Below are 20,398 nucleotides of genomic sequence, written 5' to 3'. Positions count from 1 at the left end.
TTTTTTTTTTTTTTTGTTTTTTAAATCTGGTGCATGCCACTAGGTAAACACACCTGAATACATATTTGGCAACTTCTGCCGACTTGAACGATACCAAATATGTGTGCATTTCATACACGCTTGGCGCAAGGCGGAGCTTACACCGCCGCTACAAGTGTGTCCGCGATTCCCAGTGTGAGCAGTAAAGGAAATGAAGGGGAAGGAGCGCTCGTATGAGCGCCGCGGCCACTTCAACACAGCTGATCCGCGGGGCTGCTGGGAGTCGGGCCCCCACCGATCAAATATTGATGGCATATCCTGAGGAAGGGCCATCAATTTTTGTGGACTGGAAACCCCCTTTGACACCCCCAAAATTACCCTTATGGAAATTAGACCCCTCCCCCCATCTCCCCATCTCATCTACTTGACTGGTACTGTAATCAGCTGCAGACTTTTCCAGCGCAAATCCGCAGGTAAAATCTGCAGCGAGTCCGCCACATCTAATTCCACCCTAAGGCCCAGTTCACAAAGAGTTTTTTTGTGCTGATTTTGAAGTGGAAACTGCATCGGAATCAGCTCCAAAAAGCTGCCGAAAATGTTTTGTTTTTTTCCCGGCGGTTGGGAGGCAAACATTTTTCGCGGCAAATAAGGGCAGGCAGGTCAAAATCTGCCACAGAATTCCTGATGGAATTTTGAGGCAGATTTTTTCTGTCTGCAAAATACTTGGTGTGAACAGGGCCTAAGGCTGGGGTTACACGGTGACTTTGGCCACGACACAGGTCGCCCGGCCAAAAATCGATACGTCCCATAGCTTACACCACAAGCAATGAAAGTCAATGTGGTCGTGTTGCGACCTGCAAGTGACTGACACGACAGTTTGAATTTCATGTCGCGGCCAACTTGCGCGTTTCGACACAACCACAATGACTTTTATTACATGCCATGTAGGCTAGGGGACGTAGCGAACTTTTGGCCGGGTTTTTTTTCGTTCCTTGGACTACACCTTGCAGTTTTCCAAAGTTGACATTATTAATAGGGTCTGTGGGAGCCACAATCATGATCCAATCTGAAATTTTTGACATAGTTTCCATACATAAAACAGTGATGCCCCGTGGAACACTACATGACGTTACAGTGAAAGTCCTTTAATCCAGCACAGATCTGCATGATCATCTTAAAGGGGTTTTCCAGGATTAGAAAAACATGGCTGCTTTCTTCCTTAAACAGCACCACAGCTGTCCCCAGGTTGTGTATGGTATTACAGCTCAATCCCATTCACTTCAACGTAGCTGAACTGCAATACCAGACACAACCCATGGACAGGTGTAGCGCTGTTTTTGGAAACCAGCGGCTATGTTTTTCTAATCCTTTACAACCCCAATAAATTTCATAATACCAAAAATGCAATTGCGCTCACTAAACATCTTGCTTAAGTGTCCATCAAGAGGCCCTAAGATATTCAGCCAACCCAAAAGCGGTCGTGTGACAAAAGATCTGACTACTGAGAAACAAGAACGGTCCTTTAACGGGGTTCTCCGCTTTGGACAATCCCCACTAATTAGAAGGGTCTCCCGACAATAAGCAGATCAAAAAAAGCGACCCCCTGCTAGGACCCTCTCTGACCAGCTGTAACTTGTTGGGAAGGGAAGTGATTAATTTCCCTATAGTGCCTCCACAGGGCAAATTAAGCATTACACATTGCCCATTCATATCAATGGGTTGTATGTGTAATGCAGGAAAGGTCCTCCAGAGAAAGAGATGCTCTTTACAACCGCGCTCCACTCTTTAACTCTTGGCCAGAAGACCCCATCTTAATTGAGTCCCTAATTGGGTATAGGAAAATAGGTATTCTAAAATGGACAACCCCTTTAAGAAAGGAACCAGTGAACTAGGTTCACTTTTGGCCCTCTGGGTGGAACTTAGCTTTGTGTGTCCCTACTCTAAAAAAAGGCCTGTCCTTGCAAGATGTACCATACTATGCATGTCCACATTGTTGAAAACACTCTCATACTAGAAAAATTACCCACGGAATATTTTATTTTTACCTACAATCGCCCATCTCGATGTATCTTGAGACCTCAAATCCAAGGGAAAAACTTTGAATGATGGTAAGGGTCTCATCTCAACAGTAATACCAGGGGATTGAGTTGTTGGATCTACTCCCTCTCATTGTTTTTGGCACAGGGACTAAAAGATTCAGGAGAGTCCCATGGACACTACCAGTTTTTCTAAAAGAAGGTAACAACTTCGCTCCAAAGGGAACTAGAGTGGATAAAACCATTAGGCAACAGGATTGGGGCAGTCATTTAGGAAGATGTTCTAGATGTCCACAATGGACCACCCATGGGATCCATTGAGAAGAGAGCTTCTACTGTTCGCGAGCTGAAATGTCAACATCAAATGTACAAAATCCAAATGGGCCTTCCTGATGCTAGGTCATGTAATGTCAGGACATTACACCACCACACCCTACTTTCCTTTCCATATCATGTAGGAGAGAAGCATGTCATGACTCTACAGACAGCTCCACCGAGTGGAAGGAGGGAGAACCTTACCCTAGTTCATAGCAACCATAATGAAGGAGATACGACCAACTTGATATAGGGGTCCTTCCTCTGGGACCATGAATGAGATGAATTTCCTTCTTACCTGTCATTGTCCATCAGATCATCAGGAAAGCTTCCGGTAGACAATCGTTGCATGCCAAGTTCCAGGAGGTCATACTGTTGGTTGTTTTCAAAGTGTTGGATGATATTTCGGACATTGCCAGGTTTTACTGTAGAGAAATAAAAATGTGAGATAGGACAGGCCAAGACTCTGTAGTTTGTGCCTGACAACATCTTGAGTGGCCATTTTTCAAACTTTGAGGCCACCACCTCAATCGGGAAGTGACATTGTAAGAAAGGAGGAGAGCAGGAGCCACGCAGAGAAGATAGAACACCCAGAGATTCTACGAGATAAGCAGAGCTTCGAAGTCGGAAAGAGAGGGTCTGAAGAGCGAGCTCACGTTAGTGAAGTTAGGTCAAACGCTGAAGAGGCTACAACCCAATTACGGTTTTGTCACTTGACAGCTGGACTGGACTCCGTGCCCTCAAGATCTTCGACTTCTTCACCCAAGAAGATCCACATCCCCAACCATCCCTTGGTTGAACTTGCTGACCATAGGTCTTCTTCTAACTGTACTTATATATCTATGTAGCTATGTAATGGCTTCTCCACTTGAATCTAGTGGTTTTTTTTTACCAAAAATGTTATTAAAATTACTGGAAGATGCAGAGAAATGCTTGGTATGAGCCCCATGACCCCTCAGTTGATCTAAAGACCCGAGTACCCCAAAACAGGTTGGTTGGTAAAGCAAGCTATTGACGGAATAATAAAATAAGAGGTTGTCGGAGGAAAAAAACAAAAACTAAAAAAAAGACCTTTGGTCTAGGGAATGGGGCTAAGTTGCAATTCCAGACACAGCCAAAAGACAATGGTGGCGCTGTTTCTGGGGGAAGAAGTGGATATCCTATTTTTCAGACCTCTTTAATTAATACAACCATAAGAGATCATCCTTAATGATAATTGTTTATTATGGGATCCCCATTGAAAACCCTATAGCTACAAAAACACCCAGAATTTACCGGTAAGAACTTTTTGGTGAACTTTTTGGTACCATAGACTTGTTAACGATGGTCATTTATGGTTGGACGATTAATGATTATAGTTAGGTATATGGCCACCTTAGAGGATAGGTCCAGTCTTCTGTAAACAAAGCTTAATCACTGTATAACAAAAAGTTCTGCAATTTTCTAATATACTTTAAAGATCTCTACTTGCCATCAGTGAATGGAAAATTCTGGTTTACTTGAAGAGGCTTAAATCCTACCTTGGCCTGCTCACAGAGCTGTAGTTAGTTCCCATGTAGGTAAGAGTAATCTGCATGGAGCACAGCACCGCTACTGCTGACACATTGCAACAAACCCTCAGCTGTGAGTAGACTAGCTCAAGATGGATTTTCATATTTTATTCACTGACAACAAGCAGAGATCTTAAAAAGAGAGATTTGAATCACAACGTATATTAGGAAGTCGCAGAACTTTATTATGAAGTGATTAAGCAAGTCACCTCAACAGCATGACGGAATTATTGTTAGATTGTAAGCTCCTCAGCGCAAGCACGTGATTAGCCATACGACACGGTTCGAATAAAGGAAAAGTTCAGGTTGACAGGAAGGTCGGGAATTTATAAAAAGCTTCATTTGGATTGCCACACACAAAGATTAAAAAAAAATATTCATGTTACGTGAGGATTAGTGGGAAATTGCTTCATTAGAGCCAAAAAGGAGGCAAAGAATTCAGACGTTAAGAAATTAGGTTTTACCTTCTCCGGGGGACAAAGGGACATGAAATGCTACAAAAAGGGAAAAAATTGGAATTAACTCAATTAAAAAAAAAAAATTAAAAAATTAAAAAATGAGCAACAGAGGAATGAAAAACAGCAAAAAGCCTCAAAAAGTGTGGGAGGTAAATTAGCAAAAATCACCCCCCGGCCCTCGCAGAGAACCATCAGGTCAATCATTAGTGGTAAATTATTAAATTAATAACCATATTTATGACAGAATAGAAGAGGATGGGTGAGGAGTGGTAACAGTGGCCCACCGGCCCACGAACATTAGGCCCATGGACTACAGTATTGATGATCATTGTCCTCCCACAATCCCATAAACAATTGTAAACCACTATCCAACATGGGCTGGACCTATAGATATGTTCATCCTGATCCTCCTAGTTCATGAATACATTGCCAGAAATATAGTGAGGACTGACACCTACACAGTCAAAACAGTACAAGAGTGGGAGCTGGGGGCAAGGGTCCCTGTGGGCGGAACGGGCCAGTTCATGGCCCCAAACTTTTGGATCCAGAAGCTGCCGGAGAAGGGTAGGGGGAAGTGTTACCCCTCTTATTGTCCCTAAACTTCTATGAACATGAGGAACCCCTTTAATCCAGGTGTTAATACAATACATGGGGTAGAATATCTAGAATAGAAAAATTCATTAAAAAAAAGTTCCGCCCGGAAACAGTGTGGGCCCACAACCACCCAAGATCATTTTGCCCAAAGAGATGCCCCGAATCTTTTTTTACTTACTGCTCTGAGAAGAACTTTTGGGTTTGCCGATGTATTTAAGAATTGGGTTCCGTTTCTTGTCTTCTGCAGATTCTCGGTCCTTCTCCTTTTTTGCATTGCTGTTCTGTAGGGGCAAAAAAAACAGTGGGGTCAACAAATGAATAATACATTGAGTTGTAAAAACCAAGACGACTATCCCGCAGATTATTAGACATCAATGAATATGATCAAGATCCTACTACACAACCGGAACATCCCTCCACCACCAGGTCGAAAATACCAAAAACACCACCTAAAGGCAGGAGCTCCACAGAGACTTTGCCCTTTGATTGGCTGCCGGAGTGTCTATGGTGCAGTTTTGCAGTCCATTGAAAAACATCAACGTAGCACAAGGTTAACGGCCCTATAACCGTTTCGGACTCCCTACCATAGACACGAGAAGGACATCCCGAAGCGATGGTGGGTAGACCATCTTGCACAGAAACGTAGTATTTTTGAAAAAGGTTTCCACAGTATTTTTTATGGGCCCAGTCGAATATTCCTACGGTTTCTTTTTCCCCTTTGTTCCCTATACCCAACCCAACAAATGCCACCATAGATAGGCAACCTACTCACTTTGAGATGGGAACATCCCTGAGCCGGTAGTCCCCAGTCTACCATGAAATGGTGCCACTGTTTTGGGAAAGTCATGTGACGCTACAAGCCGCTACTGTACCAGGGGCAAGACAATCACTCCCCATAAAAATCGTTTGGGGTGACTCTTCATTGACCTCTAGGAAAACGGTTGGCCTGAGTTAGGCATCAAAATTTTGCTATATGGTTCGTCCAACTCTAGAGATTATCAATAGATGTTGTTGGCGTCAAATCAAATTGTTGGGTTCAAGAAAAACCCACCATAGGACATATCTTGCCCCTAGAAAGTAGTTTCGAGTAATGCACCAGTGGGGAAACTTTTGAAATTAAGAAGTCTTCGGATGCCACACCAGTTATACTTCGACCATCAAAAGCGAACACGAGGCCAACCTGTTATTATTGATACAAAAAATACTTGGATGGACCTCCCCTTTAAATAAATGTGAAACTTATTAGCACGTTGAATTTCCCTACATCCAGACCCTTGATAGTCCAGAAAATGTAACCATTCGGCATCAATCTTTTTGAATTCTACATTTCGCCCCTTACCTTTTTAGTTTTGGGGAAGAATGGGAGCCACTTGTCCTTGTCGGGAAGGATCTGAGACTTCTCAGAGACGCTGACCGGGCGAAATTCTCGGGAACTGATTCCAACATGATTCATATAGGTGCTTAGTGCAAAAGCCATAGGGGAGCTAGAGGAAGATAGAGGAGTCATAATTAAGAAGTTGCATTACTGCAGATCAATATTTCGAGCAAGATTTTGGACTTCTTTAACAAGGGGCGGGGTTGTGACAACCTATTTTTAATTCGGTCGTTATTATTAGGGACTGAAATCACATGTGACTTACGTTAGATGTAGGATTAAGACTTAAAAGATATATATAAGCTTATTTTTTTCTAAAAACACAGCGCCACTCTTGTCCATAGGTGATTTCTAGTATTGCAGGTCAGCTTCATTCACTTTAATGGGCTCAACCGCAATACCAGAAACAGCCTTTGGATAAGAGTGGCGCTGTTTCAGGGGAAACCAACCAAAAAAGGAACATATCTTTTTATAATCCCGGGTGAAAATTTATAAGGTTGTAATAGGCTCCATGAATGTTACAATGTCAAGTCAGACAGATTAAAAAATAATCGAATGGAAATCAAGCGACCCACCTTCTCTCCTCTTCATATTTCGACCTGACAAAAAAAAACAAAATAAATAAAAATAAATCAGTTTAGAGATTTTTAATTTGACACATGACTATACTGTACAGGTTTCCCCCTCAATACCTTTCGGATTAAAAAGGAGAACCATAAAATACAGTAAGCAATAGCAAACAGCGCACACGGTGGTGACAAGGGGTACTGCAGCTCCTTCAATTTACAGTAAAATATACTATTTAGCAACCTTGTAAATATACGGTCAATAAGGTCCTCTGCTGTTTACACGTGTGCTGCTGTTGACAGATCTTATTATTCTTTATTCAGATGGGCTGTGGGTCTCACTGGGTCTTTGACACCTTAATATTGACACAAAAAAACATGAAAACCCAAGACTAGTCTGCCTTATGAACATGTGAAAGCCAAAATTGTACACTCAAAAGTACAGAGACACATATTACGAATAAGATCTGTCACCAGTAGCAAACCTGCTTGTTGACTGTTTCCAGGTAGCAACACAAGATTTTTATTTTTCAGATTTTGAGGGCAGGGTAGTATGTGACATGTGCAGTGTCATGATTTGAGAAGAGAAACAGACCAGTGGGAGGACACATACAATGGACAGAGCCAAGAAGCACAGAGTATTTCAGGAAAATACTTTGCTGACACTATGAGAGGCAGTGACCGCTTTATTACGGTTAGTGAGGACAGAGTAGTACGTGACAAGTGCAGTGTCATGATCCGAGAATGGAAACGGACAAGTCGGAGGACACATACAGTGGACGGAAACAAGCAGCACAGAGTATTTCAGGAAATGAGTGTGCTGATACTATGGGAGGCAGTGAGCTGTCCGTTCATATGATATTGGGCAGAACAGGACTGCATGTGATGGAGGAAAGGGGATCAAACCTTACCAAGACTACGGAGGGGGGCGCAGAAGATCTTATGGGACACAATTATCCAGATACCATAAAATGACGGCGCAAAAGCAAAAATAAAATATGTGACCCCCAACCCACAAACTTACAGAATCTCCCCCAGCTGTGCGATCTGCTTAGCAGCGACCAGACGCTCCCTCTGAGGGTCAATTTCAAGGTCCAGCAGGTCATTTTCTCCATACAGACTGCCCAGGCCCATCGTTCTCTTCGTCCTGTAAAGATGATGACGTCATCAAACCAGAGAATACAGCAAAACATCACAAAGTACCGGGAGGTCCTCATTACTGACATAAGGGGGAATCGGCAGAACTGCGGGTACCACCAGGGTGTAGTCAGAAGAAGCTGTGGTATTTACAATGCAGGGCAGGGCATGCTGGAATATGTAGTGCACATCCCTGGTACAGTGCGGGTAAGGGTCACCATCCAAACGGACCTCCTTTGTGGGTGGGGGGGTGTGTGTTCCGTAGTAGTGAAGTTCCAGTGAAGTAATATACATAGCTACAAGAGTCGCCCTCTACAGTTGCGTTGTTATATCAATAACAGCCTCTTAGTTGTTCCCCTTTACTGAAGAGCTGGGTGACAACCAATATGGCCGCCATTGCAGCTTCTACAGGGAACAGTCACCTGTCCAGGAGTCAGTTAATAATGGCAAGTAAGACGTATCCGTGTAAGACTAGGCTAATGTGTCATACAGAAGCAGCGTCACCACCTCTATATAATGGCCATATTGGTTGTCACCCAGCTTTCCCTGGAGCAGATACAAACTGAAAAACGGTCATTGTGTACATAACATTACTACTGATCCAGAGTCACAGCTTGTATTATACTCCAGAGCTGCACTCACTATTCTGCTGGAGGAGTCACTGTGTAAATACATTACATTACTTATCCTGTACTGATCCTGAGTTATATCATGTATTATACTCCAGAGCTGCACTCACTATTCTGCTGGTGGAGTCACTGTGTACATACATTACATTACTTATCCTGTACTGATCCTGAGTTACATCCTGTATTATACTCCAGAGCTGCACTCACTATTCTGCTGGTGGAGTCACTGTGTACATACATTACATTACTTATCCTGTACTGATCCTGCGTTGTATCCTGTATTATACTCCAGAGCTGCACTCACTATTCTTCTGGTGGAGTCCCTGTGTACATACATTACTTATCCTGTACTGATCCTGAGTTACATCCTGTATTATACTCCAGAGCTGCACTCACTATTCTGCTGGTGGAGTCACTGTGTACATACATTACATTACTTATCCTCTACTGATCCGGAGTTACATCCTGTATTATACTCCAGAGCTGCACTCACTATTCTGCTGGTGGAGTCAGTGTGTACACACATTACATTACTTATCCTGTACTGATCCTGAGTTACATCCTGTATTTTACTCCAGAGCTGTGCTCACTATTCTGCTGGTGGAGTCACTGTGTACATACATTACATGACTTATCCTGTACTGATCCTGAGTTATATCCTGTATTATACTCCAGAGCTGTGCTCACTATTCTGCTGGTGGAGTCACTGTGTACATATATTACATTACTTATCCTGTACTGATCCTGAGTTATATCCTGTATTATACTCCAGAGCTGCACTCACTATTCTGCTGGTGGAGTCACTGTGTACATACATTACATGACTTATCCTGTACTGATCCTGAGTTATATCCTGTATTATACTCCAGAGCTGCACTCACTATTCTGCTGGTGGAGTCAGTGTGTACATACATTACATTACCTATCCTGTACTGATCCTGAGTTACATCCTGTATTATACTCCAGAACTCCATTCACAATTCTGCAGGCTCCCAGCATTGCCTGCTTGTTAAGGGACTGCACAGAGCTTGCAGTCTTTACATCAGGTTCTGTATTGCACATTACCTGTAGTCTTGTATCTGCTCCTGTATATCCGGTAACATGGCGTCTTGCGCCTCACTCAGTGCACTTCGAACATCCTCAGAACCACGTAAACAGGAGTCTGCGATATGGGGGGGGGGGGGTACAGACAAAAAGCAATGTTATATTAGTCGCTGGATGAAGAAGAAACTCCCAGACTAACACAGTCCAGCCCCCCCCCCCCCCCCACACACACACACACATCTTGGGTACGTAGCACCTGATGCTAGTTTGCCCCAACACAATCCTATTCTGATATGAGATAGATAGATAGATAGATAGATAGATAGATAGATAGATATGAGATAGATAGATAGATAGATAGATAGATAGATAGATAGATAGATAGATAGATAGATAGATAGATAGATAGATAGATAGATAGATAGATAGATAGTTCACCTATTTCGCCCAGCAGGTTCTCTGAAATTTTCACTCTCAGAGGCTGAAGATACAAGAAGACATTATAGATTGTGGGTCAGACAGTATAAACAATGTAAAGCACGTTTGTCATTGGGTCAGTTCCCTTGAATAAGATTTGTATTCTGATATATGCAATGCCTCATTTCAATTTATCAAAAGATCTCTGCTTGCTGTCAGTGACATGGAAAATTCTTGCTTACATCCAGTGGTTCAAAAAAATAAAAAAACGGACAGATTTAATAGTTGTCACAGCTGACGGTCGGCTACAATTGCATCCGGTGTAGGCGATTCTCTGTGGACTCCAGACTGATACAATGTAACAAACTCAGGACAGGAGAGAGATTTGTGCAGACAATTGTCTAGACTGGGTACATTGTAGCAAACCTTCAGCCGTGCTAATAAAACCGAATCTGGATTCGTTTCAGACTCTGATTAAAGAAAAAAGTTTGCCTGCACTGACAGCAAGCAGAGTTGTTGAAAATGGTGAGGAATTGAAATGCAAAAAATATTAAAATAGTTGCAAAAATGTTTAGATAAAGAAGGGTTAAGCTTAATTTAGGATTTCAGACAAATTAGTGGTAAAAGGGAGCCCCAAAAAGGACTCCCTACAGAAGCCAAGGGCACTAGAATGGATGGAATTATGGGTGAGGGTACGGACTGTCCACATACGGGTTATCTATACCTCATTTCCATGGGTGGGATCCAGAGTTGGACTGGAGTTTATTGGGCCCACCAGGTGAAATCATTCTGAGGGCCGATGTTTTTATTATTTACTATGATTGGCCCCCAAATCAGCTCCAAATAAGGGTTGTCTTCTGCCGGGTGCCCATTGTATTAGGGGCCCATTGTTGTATTAGAGCATAGACCCGCCCGAGGATTCTCTGGTACTTTGATGGGCCAGTCCAACCCTAGTGGGATATAATTTGACCCTACAGCAGAACATACGGACGGGCCATATATACTCTGACCTTATAATAAATCTGCGGCCACTTACCGCGCTTTTATCCAGAAAGATATTCCACACGTCCTTCCCCAAAGAGCAGGCGTCTCGAGCGCTGAGCTGCTGGCAAACTTCAGCACACAGATAAAACAGCTGGAAGAAACAAAGCAAAACGCAAGTAAATTTACTGACGGCCAAAAACAGGAGTTGCCTGCGTTACAATGGTTATAGCGGGAAAAAAAAGCAACAAAAAAAAAAGCTTATTTATCAGATGTAGAAAATGTCTTCAATTTTCTAATGTACTCTGCGTATCAATTCCTCACGGTTTCCAAGATTTCTGCTTGCGGTCAGTGAATGGAAATCTGCCTGGTCATGTTATGATCCCACAGGTGCTTGGCTCGTTATTAAGAGAGAACGGGGATCACTGTAGTGTAACGAGCCATGCACCGGTGGGCTCACGGGACTGGGACAGAGGCTCATTTTCTAGAACTATTTCCATTCACTGGAAGCAAGCAAAGATCTTGGAAACAGTATGGAATTGATACAAATGATATGTTTTTGTTATTTATACCATGAATAAGCTTTATTTATTGGAACTGGGAATCCCATTAATGGATATAGAGTCGGGAAGGAATTTTCTACCTCCCCTTTCAGCCCAAATTGACAGATCCTGATCAGTATTAAATGTATTCAATATGGTGTCCCCCATTATATATTCACAATAGCAATCAAATATACAGATGGAGACATTATTTAGAGAGATTACCTAGTTCCGACGATCGCTCATTATTAGGATCTTCCCCCACAATCAGCTGTTATCTGTGGGGAACTTGACTTCAAGTGTTCAATTTCCCTGCAGCGCCACCACAGGAGAAATGAAGCATTACGCAGTTCTCATTTAAATCAATGGGCTACCTGTGTAATGCGCAGACGTGTCGGGTCCTCCAGAGTGAGAGACGCTCTTTGTAACCACTCTGGCTAATAGATTAGGATCCCGAATGGGAGACCCCCTCCCCACTCTATTAAATAATAGGGTATTTAAAACTGGGCTTACTAAGCGAGACTTCGCCTTTAAATGAAATATTAGGCCACTGGAACTAACTAGTCAAAGAGGTTTTCCAGTCTTATGGAAATCAGACGTATCACTGTTTGCCGTCGGTGAATGAAAACATTGTTTTCCAAGCAGCCGTATGATCAGGGTGGGTTTTAGACATGTGTAAGGAAACCATGTAGCTTCCATTCAGTGACAGAAAGCAGAGATCTTGAAAATGGTGAGGAATTTATACACAAAGCACATTTGAGAGCTGTAAAACTTGTCACTATGTAATAATGGAGTTTTATTTAGAGAAAAGCAGAGAAATAGAAGGTAACAGGTGATATAACAAGACACAAAAAAAGATATATAAAATAGAAATCACGGATGAGTCTCACCAGAGGATTGGGATCCGCTTGTGAAAAGATGTATCTCAAAAATACCCCCATGTGGGCCGGCCGAGCTTTTAATTTGTCCAAGTCTTGGAATAAACCGTCACACTGCAGGAGAAAAGCACAAAAAATACTTATGAAACGAAAAAACAAAAAAACGAATAAAACAAAAAAACAAATAAAAAAAAAAAAAGTTCACGGCTCAGGACAAGATTTTCTGATATCGGGGTAGGTTTTCTAGATAGGTCTGTTGGAGTAGATACTTGCATTCCCCATAAAATAATTCTGGAGCATCTTTTCTTAGAACTTTGTGTTCCTCTGTTATTCCTCCTGAAAATAATGAATAAAGTTGATAACGGGGAATTAATATTCCTCTTGTCAATAGGGAGTGCCCCTTCACAGTGACACTATCAGCACTCAATGTAGTGTCAGACTGTGTAGGGACAAATGCCATTGACAAGGACGGTGGTAACACCCTGTTGCCAATTTATTCCTACATTTCCAGGAGGAATAGCAGAGGAACAAACAGTACTAAAAAAAAAAAAAGATGCTGAAGAATTATAGTTGTTAAATAGGGAAAACAAGTATTGACTAAAACAGACATGTCAGGAGAGCTGCCATGTCTTTGAATCCCTGTGTCATGCTTTAGCAGCAGCTGCCTGACATTGGTTGCTAAGGTTACGTTTTACCCTGTGTATAGCCATTTAATATGTTTTCTCCCGTTCTAAGTGTGTAATCTACATTACACTTAAGACTTCACCCTCTGTAATACACTACTATCCTGTTCTATATTAAATACAGGACGACGTGGAGTATGAGGACCGGGTACTACCTCTGAGATGTCATAGCCATGGTCATACTCCTCTTCTGGGCAGATGATTATCGGTCGGGCACTGTCCACCTGCAAAACCCAAGTAGTATCACTCTCAGATACACCTTAGTGTATATTCTAACATACACAGAAATAGATAAGATCTCTGCACCTGTTCTTGAATCAATGCCGTGTCCGATCCCTGCCACCGGTGCTGGAAGAGTCTTGCAGAGATGACCGGAGAGGTATGAGAGCTGTCTAACCCGAAGTCAGACAAGACGGAGTTCCTGTTTATGGAATACTGGAAAAAGGGCAAAGTATTATTTACGAGGAGGCAGGTAGTTCGGGGCGGGGGCTGGCATGGTGGCAACGCTTAAGGGTTGGCAAAGATATATTGGGCTGAACCCTTAAAGGGAACCTGTCACCAGCATTTCACCTATTAAACCGACTATACCTGGTGGTAGTGGGTGAAAAATCATTTCTATATAACCTATAATTATCTTCTTAGTCGGCTCTGTAGCTTTAGTATTTAGCTTTTTAGTGTTCCCACACCGTATGCTAATGAGCAGAAAAGAGTCAAATCTTCATTTGAAAAGAGTCAAATCTTCATTCCTCAAGTCTTTCCAAGTTTATGTCGCCTCCTTACTTTTGATTGACAGCTCCTCGCCTTCCCCCAGCACACAAAATCCTGCGCTTGTGCATTGACGTCCTCTTCTGGGGTGTGCGCACAAAGGGACACCGGATTATTACGATAAAAGGCGCAAAGCGTTTGCAGACCGATATTTACAGTCGGAGGAGGAGTTTAGGAGCAGGGATAACGGCAATTAACTTTTTATAGCAGCGGCCAGTGAGGGAGAAGTAAAGTTCAATAGGTGAAATGCTGGTGACAGGTTCCCTTTAAGGAGTTCAATTCAATTGGCAATGGGTCTTGCCCCCCCTGTACACCATCAACATCAGCCCTGGTTTGGAGCTTCGGATCCCTGGACCCTAATGGAGGTCTATTCAATTAATTGACAGTTTAGAGGATTGTATAGAAAATAAGGGACAAATCAAACCTCTGCTTTACCAGCCCCAGACTGGCATTGTGCGCACGTCGTAATGAGATGAGTTGTGAGGTTTCCATTAGTCCGGATCGCCGGCGGCTTTCTTACCTCGCTAATTGATGGGATCCTTTCAGTGCCAGAATCTAAGCCGCTGTCCCCATCTTGTGAATCTACAGACAGACGGCCTACAAAACAGAGAATACGTCCAAATTATCAAAGTTTCCGGATTATTGGAAGCCACATTAAAGGAATTTTACTGCACCCAATTGAAAGGGTCTACAAATTGTCACATTACTGCTACTACGTTCTAAAGCTTCGTTCACCACCATGCAGTACCACTTTTCACCACCACTTGCAGACACAAATACTTTACATAAGGATTAATGCAACAGCGCCCCGTCAATGTTAAAAGTATATTAAGCAACTGCTATTCAAGCAATTACCAAAGCTTCACTATAACATGAATTATTTTTCCATCCCTCTGTGCATTAGACCAAACAATTACTTTTTCCTTTAATCCAAATCCTTACAGTGGAATATTTTGCTCCATACAGAACAAGCGAATATTTTAAGGGTACGGTTCCCAAGAAATTCAGCTTACCTTCTACTACTTTATAGCCTATGGAGCTGCAGTCACTGTATGATCGCAGAATATCCTGAAAAATATAAGAGCAGCCTAAATAGTCATCCCCTAAAATACTGGAGCAAAGTCTGCAAGCTGCCATAGAGTAAAATGCAATATTTCAGACTACCTGTAGCCACCACTAGGGGGAGCTCCCTGCTTACCAATAATGCAGTATAATGGGATCGTAATAAATCTGTATGCACTTAGCTCCCCCTAGTGGTGCTTGTAGGCAGTCAGTTATTTCATTTAACTCTACGGATATACAGGGGATATCAGCACCCATTAGTAGAGAACCCCTTTAAGGTCGTCATGAATAATTACAAAATATATCAATTTAATATTGTGGGGCAACAGCTTCTTAGCGCATGATGGGATTGTACTTACTCCAGGTCCTGCTGTTTCCTGACGTATCTTTAGTTGCAGTTGATGGACCCTCCTTCTGGCTCCTTCTATCTGCTCCTGCAGACTGGGGTTCGGGGTTCGGTTATAAACTTCACAGAGAGCCTGCAAATAATAGGAAAGATGTCTTTTAGAGGGGTGGTCTTCTCAAAGAAGAGGCCAATATACACAGAAGATGAGGAAATCAAAAATCTAGGGTGGACTTCTCAAAGAGGTGGGCCGTTTTTGGAGATGTTTTACTAAACTTAGCATTTTTAAAGGGCCACTAACCTCAATTTACATTTTTCAAAAGATGAACCTTAGATTAAAAGATCACGTTCACTTTAAAAACGAATGTATTACGAGGACATAAATTGTATTTCGGCTGTTCCTGGTCTTATGCGACTATGGAGCATGACATCAGCAATGGATCTGGAAAACTAGGAGTCCTAATATCAAAGTTGAACTACTACACAACTGTAGTAGCGGACGTGCTGGAAACTCGACTACTCTGCTTCGGGGGGAGGGGAGCGGTAAAAATGCGGAGGGACCAAGAATGGGAGGAGCAACTGTTTATGCTCATTAGCATACAGCCACAGCATTTTCCCGCCCCTTACTTGAGACTTTGAGGGCCAGTGACTGGTAACTGTAAATCGCAGGTGCCCTAATCTAACAGAAGAAGGGTAACCTTCAAGGCATGCGTTCGTGATGGCGGAGCGGTACCTGGGAACTGCGCCTGGACTTTGAATTAAGTCAGTACGACATCTAAAAAGAGTTTATTTCAGGGTCCAACTGAACTGGCCCACCACCAGGAGAACATTGAGTGGGCCCAAGTTACCTCAGAACCCATCAGATCAAAACCTGGGAAATTTCAAATTAAATCTCCTCCAAAAAGAAGGAAACTGTTTTTCTAGTGCCACCTATAGATATTCTACCCTGTAAGTCAATGTCCGTCCCATTAAAGAGCCCTGAAACATGGCTGGGTGTTTCGGCCAAACTAGAGACATCTGGACCGAGGAGCCGGGGCTCCAAAACAGTGCCGATCCACAGATGGGTGTCTCTAGATTGGCCGATAAGTCACTTTTAAAGGTTCTTCAATGGGTTGGAGATGAACTTACAGGGCGGTTACCTATAGGTGGCACTAAAGAGACTGTTTTTTTTCCTTCTGGAGGAGAGCTAATTTACATACTTTCCCAGGGAGCATTGCCTGTAAGACCCACTCTCCACAAGGTGAACCAGTACCTTCCCAGAGTTGGGCAATTTCACTAGCTCAGCCCCTAATCTACCATTCATTCTGCATAACAAAAGGGGCACCCAGAATTATTTTCCCTGATGGTGACCAGTTCAAACTGGTTTCAATTGGCATACAGAATACGTCTCCACTGTAATCAATGGCGGAAGAGATGGGCCAAACCTCCCAACTGAGCATCAAGGCCCCTTGGAATTTGGCTCCCAGTTCATGGACCTCACCAAAGTCTGGAAATGGTATGTCATAAGATTAAAAAAAAAAAAAAAGAGTGGATTTCCCTTTTAAATGGCTGTTGATTGGCTGTTGTGGAGACAACCCCTACCTGGAGCTCCGTCTCTTCTTGCTTCAGCATGTTGCGTAGGATCTGGGTTGCGTGCTTCTGAACTTCGGGATCCTGAGCCAATGAAAATCATGTGAGAAAATGTTAAAAATAAAATTACATGGAACCCTCTACCCAGAACGCCCCGTCATTACCTGTAGTGGTTTAGGTCCTGTGATGCGCTGGGGCGGTGGCAAGGGAGGAGGCGGCGGCACCGGAGAAGATACATTTCTGGGGGAGGCCGAAGAGCTAAGATCATGTCCAGACATTGTGGTGGAAGGCGGAGGAGAACCGAGGAGGGTGAGCGCAACGTATGTTCCAGCTGGATCAAAACAGAGGAGCATTGAAAGGAGGCTGTACTTATACATATCTGGAGTGGAGCGATCAGTCATGTGATACCTCCCAGCCAATCAGAGAGGAACGGACATTGTAAATCCCCACCACTACCGTCAGCACAATGGGGGGCAGTTCAGGTGGTGCCATTTCAAATATTAGAACAGTCATATAAGGGTATTTTATAGACGCCCAATAGAATGAGGTCTGTCTGGTGACCCTATATAATAATACTCACATTTGATGAGCTTCACCACCTCGATGTGAGAACTGTTCGCAACCAACGTGCCATTAACCTGGAGAAACATGACAAATAACTGAAATACAGTACAACGTGGTCCTCCAAGACTGTATCACACATGGTAGGCTTAGATACACTGGCTCAGCAGACAGTATCACACTATAGGGTTAGATACACTCACTCAGTGTATCTAAGGTTATCATGTGTGATACGGTCTGCTGAGTAAATATCTAATCCTATAGTGGGATACAGTCTGCTGAGTCGGTGTATCTAAGCCTACCACGTGTGATACGGTCTGCTGACTCCGATGACAATATCACACAATAGGGTTAGATACACCAGCATAGCAATCAGTATCACATGATAGGCTTAGATATGCCAGTTTAGCAGACAGTATCACACGATAGGATTAGGTACACCGGCTCAACAGACCGTATCATACATGACAGGCTTAGATACACCAGCTCTACAGACAGTATCACACATCACAAGATTATATACACCAGCTGAGTAGGCCATATCACACGATAGGCTTAGATACACCCGCTGAGCAGACAGTATCAGACATAATAGGTTTAAATACACCCGCTGAGCAGACTGTATCACACATAATAGGATTAGATACACTGTCTCAGCAGACAGTATCACACATGATAGGCTTAGATAAACTAGTTTAGCAGCACACTTCCCCTACATATTAGTATAGAATGAAATTCAGTAATATTACATGATGGGAGTTGTAGTGTTGTGTGAGTTGGTGTACAATCTCACAAAAATACATTCTAAACTGACCTTCACAATCCGATCGCCCTCCTGTACTCCCGCCCGCATGGCCGCACCACCTGAAGGGAGACGATATTAAAAAAAAGATTAAAAATAAAAAAATCTGAATTTAAAAAAGTGTAAATGTGTCTGTCACACGGGAGGAGGATCCCGGCAGAAGAGACACCAACAATACAAAGCAACATAGCCCCAAATTAGGGGTTTTGGGGTGATTTTTCGGTACATACACACACATAACCAGGGGCGATGTACATTATGGGTGTTCAGAGTTGGGGGCGCAGAGTCACACTGAAAAATCACTGGTATCTGAAGATCACGTGCATTTAAGGTCACAGTTACCGATATCTAATATATAGTCATGTGACCCATTATACAAGGACCAGCTCAATAGCGCTTATTATGAGGCCATGAAAGGCACGCTGGTCTCAAACCCAGTCAAAGCATCAACATTACTGATGGCTCCGATAACCTCACCTCCTGCATGTAGCAATGGCCGATTCTAGATTAGGTAATAGGAAAAATAGTTCTACATATAAAATTAAATCTATCATCGAAAAATAAAAAAGATACACAATATACAGAAGAGACATATAGATGGATGGGAGATGGATGGATGGATGGATGGGAGATGGATGGATGGATGGATGGGAGATGGATGAAAGATCGATGGATGGGTGGATATGATGGGAGATAGATCGATGGATGGGTGGATATGATGGGAGATGGATGGATGGATGGGAGATGGATGGATGAAAGATCGATGGATGGATGGGAGATGGATGGATGAAAGATCGATGGATGGATGGGAGATGGATGGATGAAAGATCGATGGATGGATGGGAGATGGATGAATGAAAGATCGATGGATGGATGGGAGATCGATGGATGGATGGATGGGAGATCGATGGACGGATGGATGGGAGATCGATGGACGGATGGATGGGAGATCGATGGATGGGAGATCGATGGATGGATGGATGGATGGGAGATCGATGGACGGATGGATGGGAGATCGATGGACGGATGGATGGGAGATCGATGGACGGATGGATGGGAGATCGATGGACGGATGGATGGGAGATCGATGGACGGATGGATGGGAGATCGATGGACGGATGGATGGGAGATCGATGGACGGATGGATGGGAGATCGATGGACGGATGGGAGATCGATGGATGGATGGGAGATCGATGGATGGATGGGAGATCGATGGATGGATATGATGGGAGATCGATGGGTGGATATGATGGGTGGATATGATGGGAGATCGATGGATGGATGATCGATGGGTGGATATGATGGGAGATCGATGGATGGATGGGTGGATGGATGGGAGATCGATGGATGTATGGATGGGAGATCGATGGACGGATGGATGGGAGATCGATGGACGGATGGATGGGAGATCGATGGACGGATGGATGGGAGATCGATGGACGGATGGATGGGAGATCAATGGATGGATGGATGGGAGATCGATGGACGGATGGATGGGAGATCGATGGATGGATGGATGGGAGATCGACGGATGGATGGGAGATCGACGGATAGGAGATGGATGGATAAAAGATCGACGGATGGATGGGAGATCGACGGATGGATAGACAGATAGAAATCGTCCTACATGACAAGTTCACTCACCCGGACGCACTGACTGGACAAGGACAATTCTGTCCCCGCTGACTGTAAAACCAAATCCATTCTGATCCCTCTGTACAACCACACAGCGCTGGACCAAACCTACAGATAATAGAAAATAGTTTTAGATAATGGTCACTTTCATTTGAAAACAAAAACATATAAAATATACTAATATTTACTACAATAAATGACAGTATTTTAATCTATAACAATTAGAATACGTGATCTAATAAAATACATAATGCAAACTAAAATAATAATAAAATATACAAAAATACAAAATGAAATATAAAAAATATAACATGAAAAGATCTTCTAATAAAATACTAAAAACAGAATAAAATACATAATACAATCCAATATAATAAAATACTGACAATAAAATTATTAAAAATACAAAAATATATAATAGCTAATTTAATTTAAAAAAATAACATGAAATATAATATAATAATAAAAAATAGAAA

At 42.8% G+C, this 20,398-nt stretch overlaps 1 protein-coding gene across 5 annotated transcripts in view; it reads right to left on the bottom strand.

The window, feature by feature from the left end:
- The window catches only part of ARHGEF11 (Rho guanine nucleotide exchange factor 11), an 83,647-nt gene that overhangs the window by 18,168 nt on the left and 45,081 nt on the right, over positions 1 to 20,398 (bottom strand). For 4 of the 5 annotated variants that reach the window (XM_075844072.1, XM_075844076.1, XM_075844073.1 and 1 more), the window contains 20 exons: positions 19,932 to 20,030; positions 18,299 to 18,348; positions 17,504 to 17,561; positions 17,088 to 17,254; positions 16,936 to 17,007; positions 15,371 to 15,490; positions 14,963 to 15,017; positions 14,470 to 14,546; positions 13,491 to 13,619; positions 13,340 to 13,408; positions 12,514 to 12,615; positions 11,137 to 11,235; positions 10,122 to 10,164; positions 9,705 to 9,801; positions 7,898 to 8,020; positions 6,883 to 6,906; positions 6,272 to 6,416; positions 5,111 to 5,213; positions 4,345 to 4,374; positions 2,629 to 2,755 (listed from right to left, as the gene is read on the bottom strand). In XM_075844072.1, the coding sequence (XP_075700187.1) occupies positions 2,629 to 2,755; positions 4,345 to 4,374; positions 5,111 to 5,213; positions 6,272 to 6,416; positions 6,883 to 6,906; positions 7,898 to 8,020; positions 9,705 to 9,801; positions 10,122 to 10,164; positions 11,137 to 11,235; positions 12,514 to 12,615; positions 13,340 to 13,408; positions 13,491 to 13,619; positions 14,470 to 14,546; positions 14,963 to 15,017; positions 15,371 to 15,490; positions 16,936 to 17,007; positions 17,088 to 17,254; positions 17,504 to 17,561; positions 18,299 to 18,348; positions 19,932 to 20,030 (1,789 nt within the window). The remainder of the gene's footprint in view (positions 1 to 2,628; positions 2,756 to 4,344; positions 4,375 to 5,110; positions 5,214 to 6,271; positions 6,417 to 6,882; positions 6,907 to 7,897; positions 8,021 to 9,704; positions 9,802 to 10,121; positions 10,165 to 11,136; positions 11,236 to 12,513; positions 12,616 to 13,339; positions 13,409 to 13,490; positions 13,620 to 14,469; positions 14,547 to 14,962; positions 15,018 to 15,370; positions 15,491 to 16,935; positions 17,008 to 17,087; positions 17,255 to 17,503; positions 17,562 to 18,298; positions 18,349 to 19,931; positions 20,031 to 20,398) is intronic. The other variant, XM_075844074.1, reaches the window with a different exon arrangement.

The sequence above is a fragment of the Rhinoderma darwinii genome, chromosome 12, assembly GCF_050947455.1.
Source record: "Rhinoderma darwinii isolate aRhiDar2 chromosome 12, aRhiDar2.hap1, whole genome shotgun sequence".
In the NCBI taxonomy this organism is placed as follows: domain Eukaryota; kingdom Metazoa; phylum Chordata; class Amphibia; order Anura; family Rhinodermatidae; genus Rhinoderma; species Rhinoderma darwinii.
The sequence above is the reverse complement of the archived record's forward strand: the minus strand, read 5'-3'. Positions and strand labels throughout refer to the sequence as shown.